Source organism: Pogoniulus pusillus, chromosome 39, assembly GCF_015220805.1.
Source record: "Pogoniulus pusillus isolate bPogPus1 chromosome 39, bPogPus1.pri, whole genome shotgun sequence".
In the NCBI taxonomy this organism is placed as follows: Eukaryota; Metazoa; Chordata; class Aves; order Piciformes; family Lybiidae; genus Pogoniulus; species Pogoniulus pusillus.
Window position 1 is genome coordinate 5026295 of NC_087302.1, and position 19135 is coordinate 5045429.

Sequence of the window (19135 nt, forward strand, 5' to 3'; positions counted from 1 at the left end):
GGTGTGGAGGAAAGGTTTGAGGGAGAAGCTGAGGCAGTGGGAGCCTGGAGAGCCCCACCACATTCCTCAGGATGCTGGAACGAACCTCTTGGAGCAGGCAAGAGACTCGTTTCCTTCAGCCCCAGTCCTCCTCCGGCTGCAGGTGACCCTTCGAGTAGGACCCTTCCAGCGGCAGCCTTCCAGGAGCCGAAACCGCAGGGAAGGGAGCCAGGACCCGTGGGAAGCTGGGGAGGTGAGGAGGGTCAGCCCTCGGCTCTGCCTTTGGCCGCAGGTCCCGCAGCGAGGGCGTTTGCCCCTGCCTGGCAGCAGCAGCACCGGCACCCACGGCTGCTCTTGAGCAACATCTCCCCTCCCTGCGCTGCGCCCCTGCGCTGCCCGCCCTGCGCTGCCCGCCCTGCGCCCGGCGGCGCCGCTCGGGCAGTGCTCGGGGCTGGGCGGCTGCGGGCACTGCTGGGCTGGGCACTGCTGGGCTGGGCACTGCTGGGCTACCCGGTGCTCCGCTGGCTGATTCCTAGCCCGGTTCCTTCTCTGGTTCCTGCTCTCCTGCCCGGTTTCAACTCCGGTGCTCTGTTTACCGTCGCTGGACTGCCTGACGCTCCGCTCTCCGGTTCCTAGTCCGATTCTCGCTCGGATTCCTGCTCCGCTCTCCGGTTCCTAGTCCGATTCTCGCTCGGATTCCTGCTCGGCTCCTCGGTGTTGGACTGCCCGCTGCTCCGGTTCCCGCTGCTCCGGTTCCCGCTGCTCCGGTTCCCGCTGCTCCGGTTCCCGCTGCTCCGGTTCCCGCTGCTCCGGTTCCCGCTGCTCCGGTTCCCGCTGCTCCGGTTCCCGCTGCTCCGGTTCCCGCTGCTCCTTACGGTTCCCGCACAGGACGGGCAGCAGCGATGGGCTCCGGGCACCGCCGCTTGCTCCTGTCCGCGCTGCTGCCGCTGCTGCTCCCCGAGGCGTGGGGTGAGCAACCCGGCGAGAGGGCTGGGGGAGACGGGAGGGTCCTGTTCCGCTGGGGGTGTGCTCCTTTTGTGCTCTGCTGTGTTGGGTGCGAGGTGTGGGTGCTTGTGCTCCACGTGGATTCGTGTGCTCCATGCATGGAGATGTGCACCACACATGCATGTGTGTGCTCCAAGTGGGTTCGTGTGCTCCATGCATGGAGATGTGCACCACACATGCATGTGTGTGCTCCATGTGGGTTCGTGTGCTCCATGCATGGAGATGTGCACCACACATGCATGTGTGTGCTCCAAGTGGGTTCGTGTGCTCCGTGCATGGAGATGTGCACCACACATGCATGTGTGTGCTCCAAGTGGGTTCGTGTGCTCCGTGCATGGAGGTGTGCACCACACATGCATGTGTGTGCTCCATGTGGGTTCGTGTGCTCCATGCATGGAGGTGTGCACCACACATGCATGTGTGTGCTCCAAGTGGGTTCGTGTGCTCCGTGCATGGAGATGTGCACCACACATGCATGTTCTCCACATGTCCCTCACACAGATGTGCTCCACATGGGTTCATGTGCTCCATGCATGGAGATGTGCACCACACATGCATGTTCTCCACATGTCCATTACATAGATGTGCTCCACATGGGTTCATGTGCTCCATGCATGCATGTTCTTCACATGTCCTTTACATAGATGTGCTCCACATGGGTTCATGTGCTCCATGCATGGAGATGTGCACCACACATGCATGTTCTCCACATGTCCATTACATAGATGTGCTCCACATGGGTTCATGTGCTCCATGCATGCATGTTCTTCACATGTCCCTTACATAGATGTGCTCCACATGGGTTCATGTGCTCCATGCATGGAGATGTGCACCACACATGCATGTTCTCCACATGTCCATTACATAGATGTGCTCCACATGGGTTCATGTGCTCCATGCATGCATGTTCTTCACATGTCCCTTACATAGATGTGCTCCACATGGGTTCATGTGCTCCATGCATGCATGTTCTCCACATGTCCCTCACATAGATGTGCTCCACATGGGTTCATGTGCTCCATGCATGCATGTTCTCCACATGTCCCTCACATAGATGTGCTCCACATGGGTTCATGTGCTCCATGCATGCATGTTCTCCACATGTCCCTTACATAGATGTGCTCCACATGGGTTCATGTGCTCCATGCATGGAGATGTGCACCACACATGCATGTTCTCCACATGTCCCTCACACAGATGTGCTCCACATGGGTTCATGTGCTCCATGCATGGAGATGTGCACCACACATGCATGTTCTCCACATGTCCCTCACACAGATGTGCTCCATGTGCTCTGCTTTGCTGTCTGCACGCTGTGGGGGTTGTGTGCTCCATGGAGGTGTGTTCCACATGTGCTCTGTGTGCTAGTTTGAGCCCAGCTAGGATGTTTTGCTGAGAAGAATTAGATGCTAGGCTGTGAAAAGGAAACAATGGGGATGGCTGCTGCCCTCATAAGCTTGCTGAGATGGATAAGAACAAGAACACAGAGATAAGGGAGTTTGCTCTCTAGCTCTGGGGCTGCATGAACTTCTCTCTTTAACTGTCTATGTGGCTAATCCTTTTGCTTCCTAACCCCCCTGGCCCACTCTCCAAACTCACCTTGAGCATAAGGCAAAGCCTGGGGTAAGGTAGAGGGATGAGAAGAAGGTGGAAGGGTGGTTGGGAGCCCCTCCTGCTTTCTGGGAGGGCTGTTGTGTTTCTGCACACCTTTTTCACTTGTCTGTAGCTGTAGATGTTGTAAATACCTGCTTGGATCTTGTGCTAAGCTGTAAATATGAAGCTTCATTCAATTTCCAGCTGGGCTGAGTCTAGTCTGAGTGATTTTCTTAAGTTGGGGGGGGGGGAGGGCAGGTAACACCCAAACCATCACCCTCTGCCAGGGGTGTGCTGTGAGTGCATGCCCTCTGCTCTCTCTGGACTGCCTGTGCATCCCTGCTGTGCCTTGCCCTGCCCCATTACATCCCATTGTGCTCCCCTGCAGGTGACTGCGGACCGTTGCCAACCCTAAACCACGCAGAGCCTCCGGAAGACACTAAACACCAGGAAAGCTTCAGCGAGGGCTCCAGGGTGACCTACAGCTGCGTTCAGGGCTACGTGAAGCTCCCCTTGCACTCAGGCACCACCCAGTGCCTGGCAAACTCCCAGTGGTCCAACCTCCCCGAGTTCTGTGGCCGTGAGTCTTGGGCTGTTTCCTGAGCAGTTGCTTAGTGATGCCCCTTGGCTTGTGAAAGCCTTTGCTGCTTTAGCAACCTCTGCCTGCAGGGTTTCCTCACCCAGCATGACACACCATCGAGTTGCTGGCCACAGCATCTCCTGCTGCCCCTTTTGCAGGGCTCTGCTTAGCCTGTTGGAGCTCATTGGGCTACTAAAAAGCAGTCATGGAACTGGTTTGGTGGGAAAAGCCCTCTGAGATCATTAAGTGCCACCGTGGCTATTAAACTGTGTCCCCAAAGTGCCTATGTCCACATGGTTTTTGAGCTCCTCCAGGGATGGGGGTTTCACCACCTCCCTGGGCAGCCTCTTCCCATCCCTGACCACTCTTGTAACAATGATTTTTTTCTTTCCTAATATCCAACCTCAACCACCCCTGGTGCAACCTAAGGCCATTCATTTCCTCTCCTTCAATCACTTGTTACTAGGGAGAAGACTCCAACCCCCACCTCACTGCAGCCTCCTCTCAGGGAGCTGTAGAGAGCAATGAGGTCTTCCCTCAGCCTCCTTTTCTCCAGACTAAACACCCTCAGGTCCCTCAGCTGCTCCTCCCCAGCCCTGTTCTCCAGACCCTTCCCCAGCTTTCTTGCCCTTTTCTGGACCTGCTCCAATGTTCTTCTTGGAGTGAGGGGCCCAAAACTGATCCCACAGTTCAAGATGTGCCCTCACCAGTGCCCAGCACAGGGGCACAGTCGCTTCCTTCCCTGCTCGTGCTGGCCACGCCATGGGTGATCCAGGCCAGCAGGCTACTGACTGTTGAGCAGCACCCCCAGGTCCTTCTCTGCTGGGCACTTTCCAGTTGCCCTTCCCCAAGCATTGCACAGAATCATAGAATCAGGCAGGGTTGGAAGGGACCACAAGGATTATCTAATTCCAACCCCCCTGACATGGCCAGGGACACCCTACCCTAGAGCAGGCTGCACACAGCCTCAGCCAGCCTGGCCTCAAACACCTCCAGCCATGGGGCCTCAACCACCTCCCTGGGCAACCCATTCCAGCCTCTCACCACTCTCCTGCTCAACAACTGGGGGGCTGACTCTCCCCACCTCCAGCTTGGCTCCATTCCCCCCATTCCTGTCACTCCCTCACAGCCTAAAAAGTCCCTCCCCAGCTTTTTTGCAGCCCCCTTCAGATCCTGGCAAGCCACAAGAAGGTCACCTCAGAGCTGTTCAGTCTGGAGAAGGGGAGGCTCCAACTCTTTCAGTCTGTCCTCACAGCAGAGCAGCTCCAGCCCTCTGCTCATCCTTGTGGCATGAGCCTGTTGTGACTCAGGTGCAGGACCCAGCACATGCCCTTGCTAACTACACCCTCTGGTTGTCTCTGCTGTCCCCAGGCAGCTGCCCCAGCCCCCTCCATGTGCCCTTTGCCAGAATCTCACAGGAGGATGAAGTGCAGAACTTCTACCCCGTGGGTACCAGCGTGACCTACGTTTGTCGCAGAGGCTACGAGAACACCACAGCTCAGCTCCCCACCAGCACTTGTCTGGACAACTTAACGTGGTCAGAAGTTCCTCAGCTGTGTGAGAGTGAGTCTCTGGGTGGTGTTTCCTAAGTTCATGGGATGGGTTGGGTTCGTAGGACCTTAAAGATCAACCAGTTCCAACCCCCCTGTCACAGGCAGGGACATCTCCCACTAGCCCAGGATGCTCGAAGTCCTTGGTCCTCGCACTGCCCTTAGCACAGTGATGTCTCAATGCCTTCAGGTGCTTCCACAGCACTGATGGGAAGCAAAGTCAAGCAGAGATCTCCCCCAGATCCTCCCTCATCTGCCAAGGCTGGCAGCTGTGGGGTGAAGGAGCACTTCATAGAATCACAGAGTCACAGAATGGGTTAGGTTGGAAGGGACCCTAAGGACCATCCAGTTCCAACCCCCTGCCATGGGCAGGGACATCTCCCACTAGCCCAGGATGCTCAAGGCCTCATCCAACCTGGCATTGAACACCTCAAGGGAGGTTGTGGAGCACAGAATCACCCAATGTGATCTTTGATCACATTGGGTGATTCTGTGCTCCACAACCTCCCTGGGCAACCTGTGCCAGTGTCTCACCACCCTCACTGGAAATAATTCCATCCTTATCTCCACTCTAAATCTCCTCTCTTCCAGCTCAAAGCCATTGCCCCTTGTCCTATCACAACAAGCTCTTGTCACATCCCCATAGTGGTGTGACATCCCCATACTGCTGTGACATCCCTGTACTGTCATGGAAAGCACAGCTCTGAGCCTTTTCCCACCCTAGCAGTGTGCTAAGGATGCTCTTGCTCTTTTCTAGGGCAGTCTTGTGGTGTTCCAGCAAATCCCCAGCATGGCAAAGTCCTTGCAAAGGATCATCTGTTCAGTGCAAAAGCAGAGGTAGTTTGTAACCCTGGGTGAGTCTGAAGCCAGCTGCCCACTGCCTCCCAGTCTCCTGGCCAGGGTCACTGGTGTGTGAGATGGGACAAAGAGCTTTGCCTGTTAAGTCTTCAGCACCTCTGTGAGGTGATATGGTCTGGGTTGGTGACAACAACAAATCATAGAATAGAATCAGTCAGGGTTGGAAGGGACCACAAGGAGCAGCCAGTTCCAACCCCCCTGCCATGCCCAGGGACACCCTACCCTAGAGCAGGCTGCACACAGCTTAATCCAACCTGGCCTTAAACACCTCCAGGGTGTTTGGGTTGCAAATGACCTCAAAGATCATCCAGTTCCAACTCTCCTGCCATGGGTAGGGACACCTTCCACCAGACCAAGTTGCTCAAGGCTCCATCTAACCTGGCCTTGAGCACCTCCAGGAAGGGCAACTGATCTATTGCTGTGCTTTCACCCCTGCAGGTACACATTAAAGGGACTTTCCCCTTTTGTCTGGTGCTCCCTAAGGGGAGATGGAGTTGCCTGGAGTGAACTTCCCACCTGTTGGGGTAAGTGAAAGTGTCCAGCCCTTAGCTGGAAACACCAAACCTTGCAAGCCTTGAGTCATGGGGGGATTGCACTAACTGTAGTTGGGTATCTCTGGGAAGGAGCTGCTGCTGGGATGGAAGCAGGCACTGACCAGTAGCACTGCTGCTGCCTTCTGCCTGGGAGAGAGTGGCATAGATGAGCAGGCAGTGGTCTTGATGTCACAGTGTCCTGCCCCTGGGCACACAGGACAGCAGGCTAAGTGGCACCTCAAGCCACTGTGTGCCAAGAGGGTGGCCAGTGCTTCCACTTAGCCTCTGCTCCTGCCACTGGTGCAACATGAGCCTGTGTATGAGCAGCCCCTGGACATTCCTCTCTTCAGAGGAGCTTCCCAAGGGTCTCCTCATGAATTCTTTCTCTCCCCCAGCTATTTCTTGCCCTCCACCTCCATTTGTTGCCAATGGGAATCACAATGGCAGCAGCTTGAAGGAGTTCACCTACAATGTAGTGGTGATGTACACCTGTGAGCCTGGCTTCCAGCTTGTGGGGCGCGGAACCCTTCGCTGTGCCATGGAGAACAGCCCCGATGGCTCCTGGAGTGGGTCTGCTCCTGAATGCAGAGGTGAGCAGTGCTGGGGGCACCATCCTGCTCTCCAGCAGTTCTTCTTGCTCTGCAGTGAGTTACTCCTAAATCTCTGCTCCCAGAAAGGGAGAGAGACCAATCTGGGCAAGCAGGGAGCAGCTTCCAGGGGCGCAGCATCTTCTCCCAGCAGTGATGGTGAGCAGGTCTCTGCTTTGCAAGGGGCCAGGCTCTGCTGCAGAAGACTCTGGGCAGAGTCATGCACAGAGTGACATTTTTCCCTTCAAGAGGAGCAGTCAGAATGACAATAAGCAGTGTGAAGTGTGTCAGTTACCAGCCAAGCTGGTGGACTAAACCTTTCTGGAGAAGATGCTGAGGGGAAGCCTTCTGGGTTGCTACAACTAACCTGAAAGGAGGTTGGAGCCAGGTTGGGGTTGGTCTCTTGTCACTACTGACAAGTGAGAGGATGAGAGGAAATGGCCTCAAACTGCACCAGGGGAGGTTTAGGTTGGACTTTGGAAGAAACATCTTGACTGAAAGGGTTCTCAAACCCTGGCACAGGCTGCCCAGGGAGGTGGTGAAGTCACCAGCTCTGGAGGTTTCATCAGATAGATTTCATAGAAGCAGTCAGGGTTGGAAGGGAGCACAAGGAGCAGCCAGTTCCAAGCCCCCTGCCATGCCCAGGGACACCCTACCCTAGAGCAGGCTGCACACAGCCTCAGCCAGCCTGGCCTCAAACACCTCCAGCCATGGGGCCTCAACCCCCTCCCTGGGCAACCCATTCCAGCCTCTCACCACTCTCCTGCTCAACAACTTCCTCCTCACCTCCAGCCTCACTTTCCCCACCTCCAGCTTTGCTCCATTCCCCCCACTCCTGCCACTCCCTCACAGCCTCAGAAGTCCCTCCCAATTTTTTGGTAGCTCACTTCAGATCCTGGCAGGCCACAAGAAGGTCACCTGGGAGCCTCCTCTGCTCCAGCCTGCACCGCCCCAGCTCTTTCACTCTGCCCTCATAGGTGTCTCAAAGAGGCAGAGATGTTGTGCTGAGGGCCATGGTTTAGCACCAGCCTTGGTGGGAGAGTGGGAGAATGTTTGGACTCAGTGACCTTGAAGGTCTTTTCCAGCCAAAACCATTCCATGATTCTCAGGTTCTAGTGGGTTTGTATCTAATGGGCAACAACAACACTTGGACAAAGCAGCCAAGTGGGCCAGCAGCTCCCCTCCATCCATCAGGCTGTGGTGAGCAAGGGGTCCTCGTGTGCCTCTTCCACAGGTCCCCTGCCCATGCTACCTGTGCTCCTCACTGAGGTCTCCTAAAGGTCATGGAAAGATGGAGAATGCACAGAGTCTGGAGTGGTTTTCCTCTCTTTGTGTGCCAGTTTGAAGCTAGCTAGAATGTTGTGGTGAGAAGGATTAGATCACAGGCTATGAAAGGGAAACAGTGCTGATGTCTACTTCACTCATAGGCTTGCTGAGAGGTAGGAGAATCCAAACATAGATAAGGGAGTCATCTTCTTCTGCCTGGGAGCTCCAAGCTGCACTTCTCTCCAGCCTCTCTGCCTCTCTCTGATTAATCCACTTTGCTTCCTAACCCCCTGGCTGAACCTTCATTCTTCCTTGGGGCTGGGGTAAGGTTGAGAGGGGTGGGAGAAGGTGGAAGGGCAGTTGGGAGCCTCTCCTGGGGACTCAGGTTTTTGGGAGGGCTGCTGTGCTTCTGGATTGCCTTTTACCTTGCATATTGCTGTCTATAACTGTACATGCTGTAACTATCTGCTTGTGTATTGAACTAAGCTGCAAATATAAGCTCCATTCAATTTCCAGAGCCAGCTGAGTCTAGTCTGGGTGATTTCCAAAGTGGGGGGGGCAGGTAACACCCAAACCATCACACTTTGTTTCTCTCCACAGTCAGCACCACAGCAGCCACAGACCAAACCAAGCCCCCAGAAGAGAAGATTGCAGAGAATCCTTCTTGGCTAGGTAAGGGCTCAGGAGAGGTTTTCAGCCTCTGAGTCCTTTTGGCTGCTGTCATTGGCCCCATGTTGGGCACCCATGACTTGATATGCCATTGGTTTTCTGCTCTCCCTGTGCCACCTTCATTCCTTTTGGGAGGGGGGGGGTGTCCAACTCCCAGTCTCTTTCCCAGGCTTGTTCCCTGCTCTAATGCCCTTTTCTCTCTGCTCCCAGCTGAGGCACTCCTTAGCTGGCATGACACAAGGTGGGAATTTGATGCTTGGATCTCCTTCTGTGAGGCCAAGCACCTCAGTGAAGGCCATTATGTTACCTTGGCTGCACTCAGACATTGCTGAGGGTGGAATTAGATGAACTTATGAACCTCATCTCCATCAGTGGAGAGTGGTGGGGTGAAGGACTCAGGAAGCTGGAGCTACAGCCCTCAGCTCCATCAGTGGAGAGAGGTGGGGTGAAGGACTCAGGAAGCTGGAGCTGCAGACCTCAGCTCCATCAGTGGAGAGAGGTGGGATGAAGGACTCAGGAAGCTGGAGCTACAGACCTCATCTCCATCAGTGGAGAGAGACAGGGTGAGTGGCTCAGGAAGCTGGAGCTACAGACCTCAGCTCCATCAGTGGAGAGTGGTGGGGTGAAGGACTCAGGAAGCTGGAGCTACAGACCTCAGCTCCATCAGTGGAGAGAGGTGGGGTGAAGGACTCAGGAAGCTGGAGCTGCAGACCTCAGCTCCATCAGTGGAGAGAGGTGGGATGAAGGACTCAGGAAGCTGGAGCTACAGACCTCATCTCCATCAGTGGAGAGAGACAGGGTGAGTGGCTCAGGAAGCTGGAGCTACAGACCTCAGCTCCATCAGTGGAGAGTGGTGGGGTGAAGGACTCAGGAAGCTGGAGCTACAGACCTCAGCTCCATCAGTGGAGAGAGGTGGGATGAAGGACTCAGGAAGCTGGAGAGCTGCAGACCTCAGCTCCAACAGTGGAGAGAGGTGGGATGAAGGACTCAGGAAGCTGGAGAGCTGCAGACCTCAGCTCCATCAGTGGAGAGAGGTGGGATGAAGGACTCAGGAAGCTGGAGAGCTGCAGACCTCAGTTCCATCAGTGGAGAGAGGTGGGATGAAGGACTCAGGAAGCTGGAGAGCTGCAGACCTCAGCTCCAACAGTGGAGAGAGGTGGGATGAAGGACTCAGGAAGCTGGAGAGCTGCAGACCTCAGCTCCATCAGTGGAGAGAGGTGGGATGAAGGACTCAGGAAGCTGGAGAGCTGCAGACCTCAGCTCCATCAGTGGAGAGAGGTGGGGTGAAGGACTCAGGAAGCTGGAGAGCTGCAGACCTCAGCTCCAACAGTGGAGAGAGGTGGGATGAAGGACTCAGGAAGCTGGAGCTGCAGACCTCAGCTCCAACAGTGGAGAGAGGCAGGGTGAGGGGCTCAAGAGCAGCAGGATGAGGTGGGCAGTAATTAAAGGCAGATTGTTTGATGGTCACCTGGGTCCGGCCAAAGTGGTTCTGTGGGCAGAGATGAAGCAGCTGCCCTGTTTACTCAGCAGCATGCTTGGCTTCATGGTTCTAACATCCATTTGTTTTCTTCTCCAGCAAGTGTCCTCATCCCCTGCTGCACTGGTAAGTAGTCTTAGACTGAAAATCATAGAATGGGTTGGCTTGGAAGGGACCTCAAAGCTCACCCAGTTCCAAACCCCTGACATGGGTAAGGACACCTCCCACTAGCCCAGGTTGCTCAAGGTCTCATCCATCCTGGCCTTGAACACCTCCAGGGAGAGACCACAGGGGTTTTTTTTTGGTTGGTTGGTTGTTTTTATTCTAACCTCTCTGTTTCTTAGTTCCCCCAATAGCCTTTGGACTTGTAGCTGGGATCATCCTGAGAAAAAAAGGCAATAAAACCCAGTAAGTGAGCCTAAGGCATGACATTGCTGATGGATAACTGGATGTTCCCTTTCAACCTCTGCCAGTAACTCCTTCCAGTGGGTACCTGCACAATTAATATTGGGTTTCCATCTTGCTAAGACTCTTTGTTCCATGAATTTTCCTCTTGCTGTCTCCCCAGCTCTTACAATATGCATTTACATCAGGAGAAGAATGGAATGGATCCACCAATGCACCCAAGGGGGGTGGATGCTGAGAAGCAGTCTCATTTTAGGTAGGTTTCCTGCCTAAAAGCTTTTTGGCTCTAGCCACTGGTGTGATTCACTACATCACTGAATGCCAGGGGCTGGAAGGGACCTCCAAAGCTCAGCCAGTCCAACCCCCCTGCCAGAGCAGCATCTCCTAGAGCAGATCACACAGGAACACATCCAGGTGGGTTTTGAATATCTCCAGAGAGGGAGACTCCACAACCCCCCTGGGCAGCCTGTGCCAGGCTCTGTCACCCTCACAGGGAAAAATTCCTCCTCATGTTTCCATGGAGCTTCCTCTGCCTCAGCTTCCACCACTGCCCCTTGTGCTGGCATTGGGCATCCCCCAGCAGAGCCTGGCTGCAGCCTCTGCCACTCACCTGCACATCTTTATAGCCATTGCTGAGGTCACCTCTCAGCTCCTCTGCTCCAAGCTCCCAGCCCCAGCTCCCTCAGGCTCTCCTCCTAACAGAGCTGTTCCATTCCCTGCAGCATCTCGGTGGCTCTGGGTGGACTCTCTCCAGCAGTTCTATGTCCCTCTGAACTGCAGGACCCAGAAATGGACACAGCACTTCAGATGTGACCTCAGCAGGGCAGAGCAGAGGGGCAGGAGAACCTCTCTTGACCTAACCACAGCCCTTCTAATCCACCCCAGGATGGCATTTGCCCTGCTGGCCACCAGAGCACACTGCTGGCTCATGCTCACCCTCCCATCCACCAGGACGCCCAGATCCTTTTCCCCTTCTCTGCCTTCCAACAGCTCAGTTCTCAACCTATCCTGCTCCCTGGGGTTGTTCTTTCCCAGGTGCAAGACTCTACACTTGCCCTTGTTGGATTTCATTCCATTTCTTCCTGCCCAAACCTTGCCATGCCTGACTGCACCACCCTGGCACGGCTTCATGCAGCTTTGGGCTCTAGAATGCCAGCACCTCTGTGCTGGTAGCCACCAAAGTGGTGGTTGATGCTTCATGGGAGGGTTTGGTGTCCACCAGCTGCTCTCAGTGCTGGGCAGGAGGGATTCTCCCCCATCTTTCTCATCCACAGCCCCACCACGACTTGCCACGTCTGGTCCACGCATCAACAGGAGCTGCACACTTCCCTGGCTCCTCATGCCCAGCCTGGGGACCAGGGCTGTGCCACCTGTGAGCAGTGGCTGAGTGCCCAGCCTGGCTCACCATGCATCTACTCAGTCCTCAGCATTGGTGACAGCGAGAACTGGAGTCCCACAGGCACAAGGTACTGCAGCTGAGCAGGCACTTAGAGATCCATAGAATGGGTTGGGTTGGAAGTGACCTTCAAGAGCATCCAGTTCCAATTCCCTGCCGTGGGCAGGGACACTTCCACTGGCCCAGACTGCTCAAAGCCTCATCCAAGCTGGCCTTGAGCATCTCCAGAGGGGGATTCTGTTCCCCTTGCATGAACAACCTAAACTCTTCTCTCTCTGCATTTAGGACTTTAAGCACTGGAAGGCTGCTCTAAGCTCTCTCTGGAGCCTTCTCTTCTCCAGGCTGAACAACCCAAACTCCTCTCTCTCTGCATTTAGGACTTTAAGCACTGGAAGGCTGCTCTAAGCTCTCTCTGGAGCCTTCTCTTCTCCAGGCTGGACAACCCAAACTCCTCTCTCTCTGCATTTAGGACTTTAAGCACTGGAAGGCTGCTCTAAGCCTCTTCTCCAGGCTGAACAACTCAAACTCTTCTTTCTCTGCCTTCAGCATTCCTGCCAAAGCTGCAGATGTGATGAGGGATGAGGACACAGGAGAAGCTGTTCCAGAACATGAAGCAGAGCAGCCCATGGCCCATGGCAGGTTTGTCTTCCACTCACAAACAGAGATGCCAGGGTGGGCTTGAATAAAAATCACTGCAGAGCAGGGCTGAAAACAATCCCACAGCTCCTGCTTTATTCCCACTGTTTTCCTGTCTTCACTATGGGCTGAGTTTTGCAGCACTTCATCACTTCTAGAACTCTCCCCTCTGCCTTATCCCCCCTAAAGCAGAGGAGCTCTGGCCAGTTTTTTGAGGTGCTTTGTTCTCTTGGTGCTTTTAAAAGGTGCTCAGCACATTTTTCTCCCCTTCCCTTCCTTGTGGTGTGCTGTGCCCTGCAAAATCTGCAGCTGCCTTACTCTTGCTCTGCCCTGCAGCCCTCTGCCCTACTGCCAAACTCTTGCTCTGCTCTGGGGGGGGCAGCTCCAAGCTGAAGCTCTGTTGGGTTTGATGAGGAGTGGTTGGGAAGTGGGGACCTGGTTGTAAGGAGAGTTTGGATTTGAGGTTGTTTCAGAAGAAAAGAGAGATTTTAGCAAAGCAAGGATGGTAGTAGCTAATTCCAGGGATTCCTCCTGCCTTGGATGGTTCCAGGGAAGCTGCAGGTGCTGAACTTCCCATTCACCCAAGCGTGCACCATGGGCACTCACCTGTGGTGAGTGTGGTGGTCAGAGGCTGCCTGGGGTCCAGTGACCATGAAATTATAGAGTGAAACCAGGAGGGGCATCAACTAAACCTCCAAACTGCACTTCTGGGATGAGATTGAACAAGGCCAAGTGCAGGGTTCTGCACTTTGGCCACAACAACCCCAAGCAGTGCTACAGGCTGGGGACAGAGTGGCTGAGAGCAGCCAGGCAGAGAGGGAGCTGGGGGTGCTGGCAGAGAGGAGCTGAAGAGGAGGCAGCAGTGCCCAGGTGGGCAGCAGAGCCAATGGCAGCCTGGGCTGGCTCAGGAGCAGTGTGGGCAGCAGGACAAGGGAGGTTCTCCTGCCCCTGTGCTCAGCACTGCTCAGGCCACACCTGCAGTGCTGTGCCCAGTTCTGGGCTCCTCCATTGCAGAGAGATGCTGAGGTGCTGGAAGGTATTTGGAGAAGGGCAGCAAGGCTGGGGAGGGGCCTGGAGCACAGCCCTGTGAGGAGAGGCTGAGGGAGCTGGGGGGGTGCAGCCTGCAGCAGAGGAGGCTCAGGGCAGAGCTCATTGCTGCCTGCAGCTGCCTGCAGGGAGGCTGTAGCCAGGTGGGGTTGGGCTCTGCTGCCAGGCAGCCAGCAACAGAAGAAGGGGACTAAGTCTCAAGCTGTGCCAGGGCAGGTCTAGGCTGGATGTGAGGAGGAAGTTGTTGTCAGAGAGAGTGATTGGCATTGGAATGGGCTGCCCAGGGAGGTGGTGGAGTGGCTGTGGCTGGAGGTGTTGCAGCCAAGCCTGGCTGGGGCACTTAGTGCCATGGTGTGGTTGGTTGGGCAGGGCTGGGGGCTAGGTTGGGCTGGCTGAGCTTGGAGCTGTCTCCTAACCTACTTGATTCTATGATTCTGAAGGGCAGGCTTTGGCTTAAGGAACTAACTCAGAAAGTTCCTTGGTAAACAGCCCTTAAAGAGGTCCTTCTCCTCCAAGATCTCTTGAAGGCACAGGCTCAGGCTGTGCCCATGTGCCCGAAGATGAGGCGAGGAGGGAGACAGCCAGACTGGATGGGCAAGGAGCTTCTGAAGGGATTAAGGGAAAAGAAGAGGGTGCATCAGCTTTGGTAAAAAAGGGAAGGTATCCCAGGAAGAGCTCACTGCCTTCTCTATGTTTGTGTCCTGGCTTTTGCACATCTCAGCAAGCCTATGAGTGAAGCAGACATCAGCATCGTTTCCTTTCCACAGCCTGCAATCTACTTTCTCTATTGAAACATTCCAATTAGCCTCAAAGCAGCACACAGCCCCCAGCCCTCCCTGCTTCTGTGTGATTTTTGGGGGCTCCCTAGAGAGGTTTGCTGCCTGTCCTCACCACTGCTTCTCCTCAGCAGCCACCACACCTGTCCCATCTGTGAAAGCTGGCTGCGTGCCCACCTTGCCCAGCCTGGCAGCTATCCTCTGGTGCCCAGGGAGCAGCCAGGGCAGCCCCAGCAGCAGGACCAGGGGTGAGTATGAGGAACCATGGTGTGTGCTGAGCATCCTCAGAGCTGAGTTAGCCACTTAAAGCAGTGGTGGAGGTGGGTGAGTGTTGGCTCTTCATGCTTACAGCTTGGTGTCAGGGTCAAAGGGTGGTGCAAGCAAAGGGAGGGGATGCTGCTGAGAGGTTTCTTTGGGCAGCACTTGGGTGGCCTCCTTGGGTGTCTGCCAATTAACTTCTGCTCCTCAGCCACCCTCACTTGGCTTGGCCTCATGTCTTCTTTGGAGCTCTGGCTATAAAGCAGTACAGAATCCCAGCATGAAGTGACCTCTGGAGAGCATCCAGTCCAACCCCCTCTCCACTAAAGCAGGGCACCCACAGCAGCTTGCCCAGGATCACAATGGCCAGGGGAGGTTGGAAGCTCTTCAGAGAAGGAGACTCCACAACCTCTCTGGGCAGCCTTATGCAGGGCTCCAGCACCCTCACATCAGAGAATTTTCTCCTCCTGTTCAGATGGAAGCTCTTGGTGGTGGAGTGGCCATCCTTGGAGGTGCTGAAGCCAAGCCTGGCTGGGGCACTCAGTGCCATGGTCTGGTTGGTTGGGCAGGGCTGGGTGCTAGGTTGGGCTGGCTGAGCTTGGAGCTCTCTTCCAACCTGCTTGATTCTATGATTCCCTTGGGTTCATTTGTGCCCCTTGTTCCTTGAGGGCCTGGGGTGGTCTTCTTCCTCCTGGGATCCTTTCCCTGCCTGCAGGCAGCCTGCTCCTTGTCTTGACTTGAGGATGCAGCCTCTGCTGATGGATGTGGGTCCTTATTTTTCACAGTGGTCTCTGGGCCTCCCTTCACAAAACTAACTCTAAGCTCAGCAGCAGTTCACCACTGGTGGCCCAAGGCTTTAGCAGCTCTTTCTGTTCATGCTTGTAGAGTGGATGCTGTCTGAGCTACCACAGCAGTGGGCTTAGGTGGGGGCCCAGCAGTGATGCTGCACAGTCAGTTTATTTCTGAGCCTTGCCTATATGAATCTCAACCTCCCAGAGCTTCCTTGGCAGCCACCAGTGACAGAGGCAAATTGAGGCAGATGTTTGGACAAAGTAAGCCTGGTTTGAGGTGTGGATCTGCCTCCTTTAGCTTGAGGAAAAATGAATCTCTTGCTACCAGCCATTTGTTTCATGCTGGTCCTGCCTAATGCTGGTTCCACTTGCTGTTGGACTCACCTCTGGAGGAACTGTTTTGCTTCTGTGCTCATCAGCTGCTGCTTGTCTCAGCTTAAAAAGTGAAGGTCTTTGAGACTGCCCCTGAAAGGAGCTCTGTGGGTGCTGGAGCCTGCATGGTGCAGCTTGGCCAGCAACACTTTCTGATGCAAGCCCACCAGGGCTCACCCTTGGCTCTCTTCCCACAGCCCACAGGGTCCCATCTGCTCTCCCTGCACTGACCAACTGCACCTCTCCCACGTCCACAGCAGCACTGCCAGCAGCCCTGTGTGTCCCCTGGTCAGAGAGGGGACCTTAGGCCACCTTGTCACCCGCTTCACCCCCAGCTGCCATCTCTGCCCCATCTGTAAAGTGGCCACCCACACCCACCTGTGTGAGGCACCTGAGGTAAGGACCTGCTTGGGGAGCACCCAAAGGAGCCTTCTGGGCTGGCTTAGGAGCAGTGTGGGCAGCAGGACAAGGGAGGTTCTCCTGCCCCTGTGCTCACACTTGGAGTACTGTGTCCAGTTCTGGGTTCCTCAGTTCAAGAGAGATGTTGAGGTGCTGGAAGGTGTCCAGAGAAGGGCAATGAAGCTGGTGAGAGGTGGGAGCTGGGGGGGTGCAGCCTGCAGCAGAGGAGGCTCAGGGCAGAGCTCATTGCTGTCTGCAGCTGCCTGCAGGGAGGCTGTAGCCAGCTGGGGTTGGGCTCTGCTGCCAGGCAGACAGGGACAGAAGAAGGGGACACAGCCTCAAGCTGTGCCAGGGGAGATCTAGGCTGGATGTGAGGAGGAAGTTGTTGTCAGAGAGAGTGATTGGCACTGGAATGGGCTGCCCAGGGAGGTGGTGGAGTGGCTGTGGCTGGAGGTGTTGAAGCCAAGCCTGGCTGGGGCACTTAGTGCCATGGTGTGGTTGGTTGGGCAGGGCTGGGTGCTAGGTTGGGCTGGCTGAGCTTGGAGCTCTCTTCCAACCTGCCTGATTCTATGATTCTATGGTCACCATGGTTGGGGCCAAGGTGTCCCAAACCAGAGGCTGCAAAGGTCACTCCTTCCAAAGGCAAGGGCATGCAGCACACAGTAGCTAACCCTTATTAACAGCTCCTTTCCCTCTTGCAGGGGAAACTGAAGCAGCAGGAAGGTGTTGGAGAGCAGAGAGAGCTGCCACACTAAGTCTTGATGTAGTCAGGAGCGAAGTTCTAAGTGCAATAAGGCAACCTGAGGTCAAGTGGCTGACTTCACCATCAAGAGCTTCACAGTAAAGAAGCAGGAAGTTCAATCCGAGTCACATCCAGCTCTACCTAGCTTCAAGGCCTCCTTTTTAGTCTGTTTTTAGTATGAAGAAGCTACTTTTGCTTACAAGTGAGGCTTTAAAATGACAGAGTGGTAGAATCCTTCTGGTTGTGCAAAAAGCCCTCTAAGATCAGCCAGTCCAACCAGCAAGCCAACACCACCATGGCCACTAAACCATGTCCCCAAGTGCCATGACCAAAGGTTTCTTGAACCCCTCCAGGGATGGAGACTCCACCACCTCCCTGGGCAGCCTCTTCTCAATGCCACTGAACATTTCTCTCCCCCAGGAAAATGATTCCTCTGTCTTTTTTTGCACAGTCCTGCAAGATTTCCTCTTCTGTTTGTTTGGGTTCTTATTCCCTGAGGTTCCTTCCCTAGGGTGCAGCTGGGGGGGGGGGGGGGGGGGGGGGGGGGGAAATGGCAGGGCTGATTGTCCAACAGGGTTGTCAATAAAAGGAATGGCAAATCAGCAGTGCTGGTGTCCTGCCTGGGGGTTGGGTTTTTCCCTCCCCTTCACTAATCAAACCTTCTCATAGAATCGTTTTGGCTGGAAGAGATCCCTAAGATCATTAAGTCCAACTCTCAACCTAAGACCACCATGGCCACTAAACCAAGTGCCATGGCCACAGGTTTCTTGAACCCCTCCAGGGATGGGGGCTCCACCACCTCCTTGGGTAGCCTCTTCCAATCCCTGACCACTCTTGCAGCAAAGAGATTTTTCTCCTCATCTCCAACCTAAACTTGGTGCTATTTCAGACCATTTCCTCTCCTTCTATCTCCTGAGACAGGTAATTGGAAACAGAGCAAGGGGGGATGGCCTCAAGCTGAGGCTGGGGAGGTTTAGATTGGACATTAGGAGGAAGTTTTTCATGGAGAAGAGTGGTCAGAGGCTGGAATGAGCTGCCCAGGGAGGTGGTGGAGTCCCCCAGCCTGGCTGTGTTTCAGGGTGGTTTGGATGTGGTGCTTGGGGCTATGGTTGAAGGTGAATATTACAGAGTAGGGCTCTGGGTTGGCCTTGGTGCTCCTGAGGGGCATTGCCACTTGCATGGTTCTGTGCTTCTGTGAGTGTGGTGAAAGGTCCAAATTATACCTAAAATACATATCCAAGACATGTCCTAAACACCTACCTGAATACCTACCTTGCCCTTCCTCTTCTTCACGGGTGGAAGAAGCATGGGAATGCAGACAAAAGCCTTGGCATGCCTCACTCTGTCCCTGAGACACCACATTTGGCCTTGTTTTGCAGCCTGCCTTGTCTTTGGGAAGCACAGGTCAGGGATGCTGGGCATGTGCATCTCCCTTCCTTGGTGAATTCCCCTAGGACTGGCTCCAGAGGTGTTTCTGTCTGTTCCTACTGGTCAAAGGCACTTGTCCAAATGCTCAAAACCAACCCAACTTGTTTGTTGGCTGCTGCTGCCCTCGTTTAGTCTGCTCCCTGTCTGCCTTGCATGCCTTGCACCACACCTAGCTGGGGACTTGCCTCTCCCACGAAAGGCAGCCCTGACCCTGCCTGTCTTCTGCCCTGAGCCAAGGCACTGAAGCTGCCTGCCCGCTGCTGGGATATAGTTGTTCACTTGAGCTCAGCCAAACCTGAGTCCATTTGACTCTGGCTGAGTCTAGGCAATGCCCCAGCAACGACCTAGCAAGGAGTTGCTCCCCTGGGACCTGCTGCTTGCAGCTCCAGCCCGAGGGCTGACTCCTTTGCTACACACAGCACCCATCAGACTGCTCCAGCCCACAAACCTGGACCCTGCTTTGCCCAGGTGGCTGACCACAGCAATCACCTCCTGAGAGCCACAGAGGATTTGCCTTCTGTCTGTGGATCTTCTCAGACAACCTGCTCCATCTGAGCTAGGCAAGCAGCAAAAGCTTCCTGCATCATCACCTCGTGGAAGGTCACCATGGGGCTGGGACTGGATTTTCTTCCACTTATGATTGAGTCCAGCAGCAGTAAGTTTGCAGGTGACACCAAGCTAGGAGCAGCTGTAGAGCTGTTGGGAGGGTAGGAGAGCCCTGCAGAGGGACCTGGCCAGGCTGGATGGGTGGGCAGAGGCCAAGGGGATGAGACTAAACAAGGCCCATT

General features: G+C 54.9%; 1 protein-coding gene across 1 annotated transcript; it reads left to right on the plus strand.

Annotated features, from left to right (window-relative positions):
- The first annotated feature begins 802 nt into the window (after positions 1-802).
- LOC135191526 (membrane cofactor protein-like) lies at positions 803-17438 on the plus strand. Its single transcript, XM_064173880.1, has 15 exons — positions 803-948; positions 2966-3157; positions 4529-4720; positions 5465-5561; positions 6004-6089; positions 6494-6688; positions 8552-8623; positions 10197-10223; positions 10442-10505; positions 10666-10758; positions 11777-11968; positions 12445-12537; positions 14489-14605; positions 15976-16174; positions 16879-17438. The coding sequence occupies exons 1-15, from the start codon at positions 882-884 to the stop codon at positions 16930-16932; spliced, it is 1740 nt and encodes a 579-aa protein (XP_064029950.1). The 5' UTR covers positions 803-881; the 3' UTR covers positions 16933-17438.
- The last annotated feature ends 1697 nt before the right edge of the window (positions 17439-19135 follow it).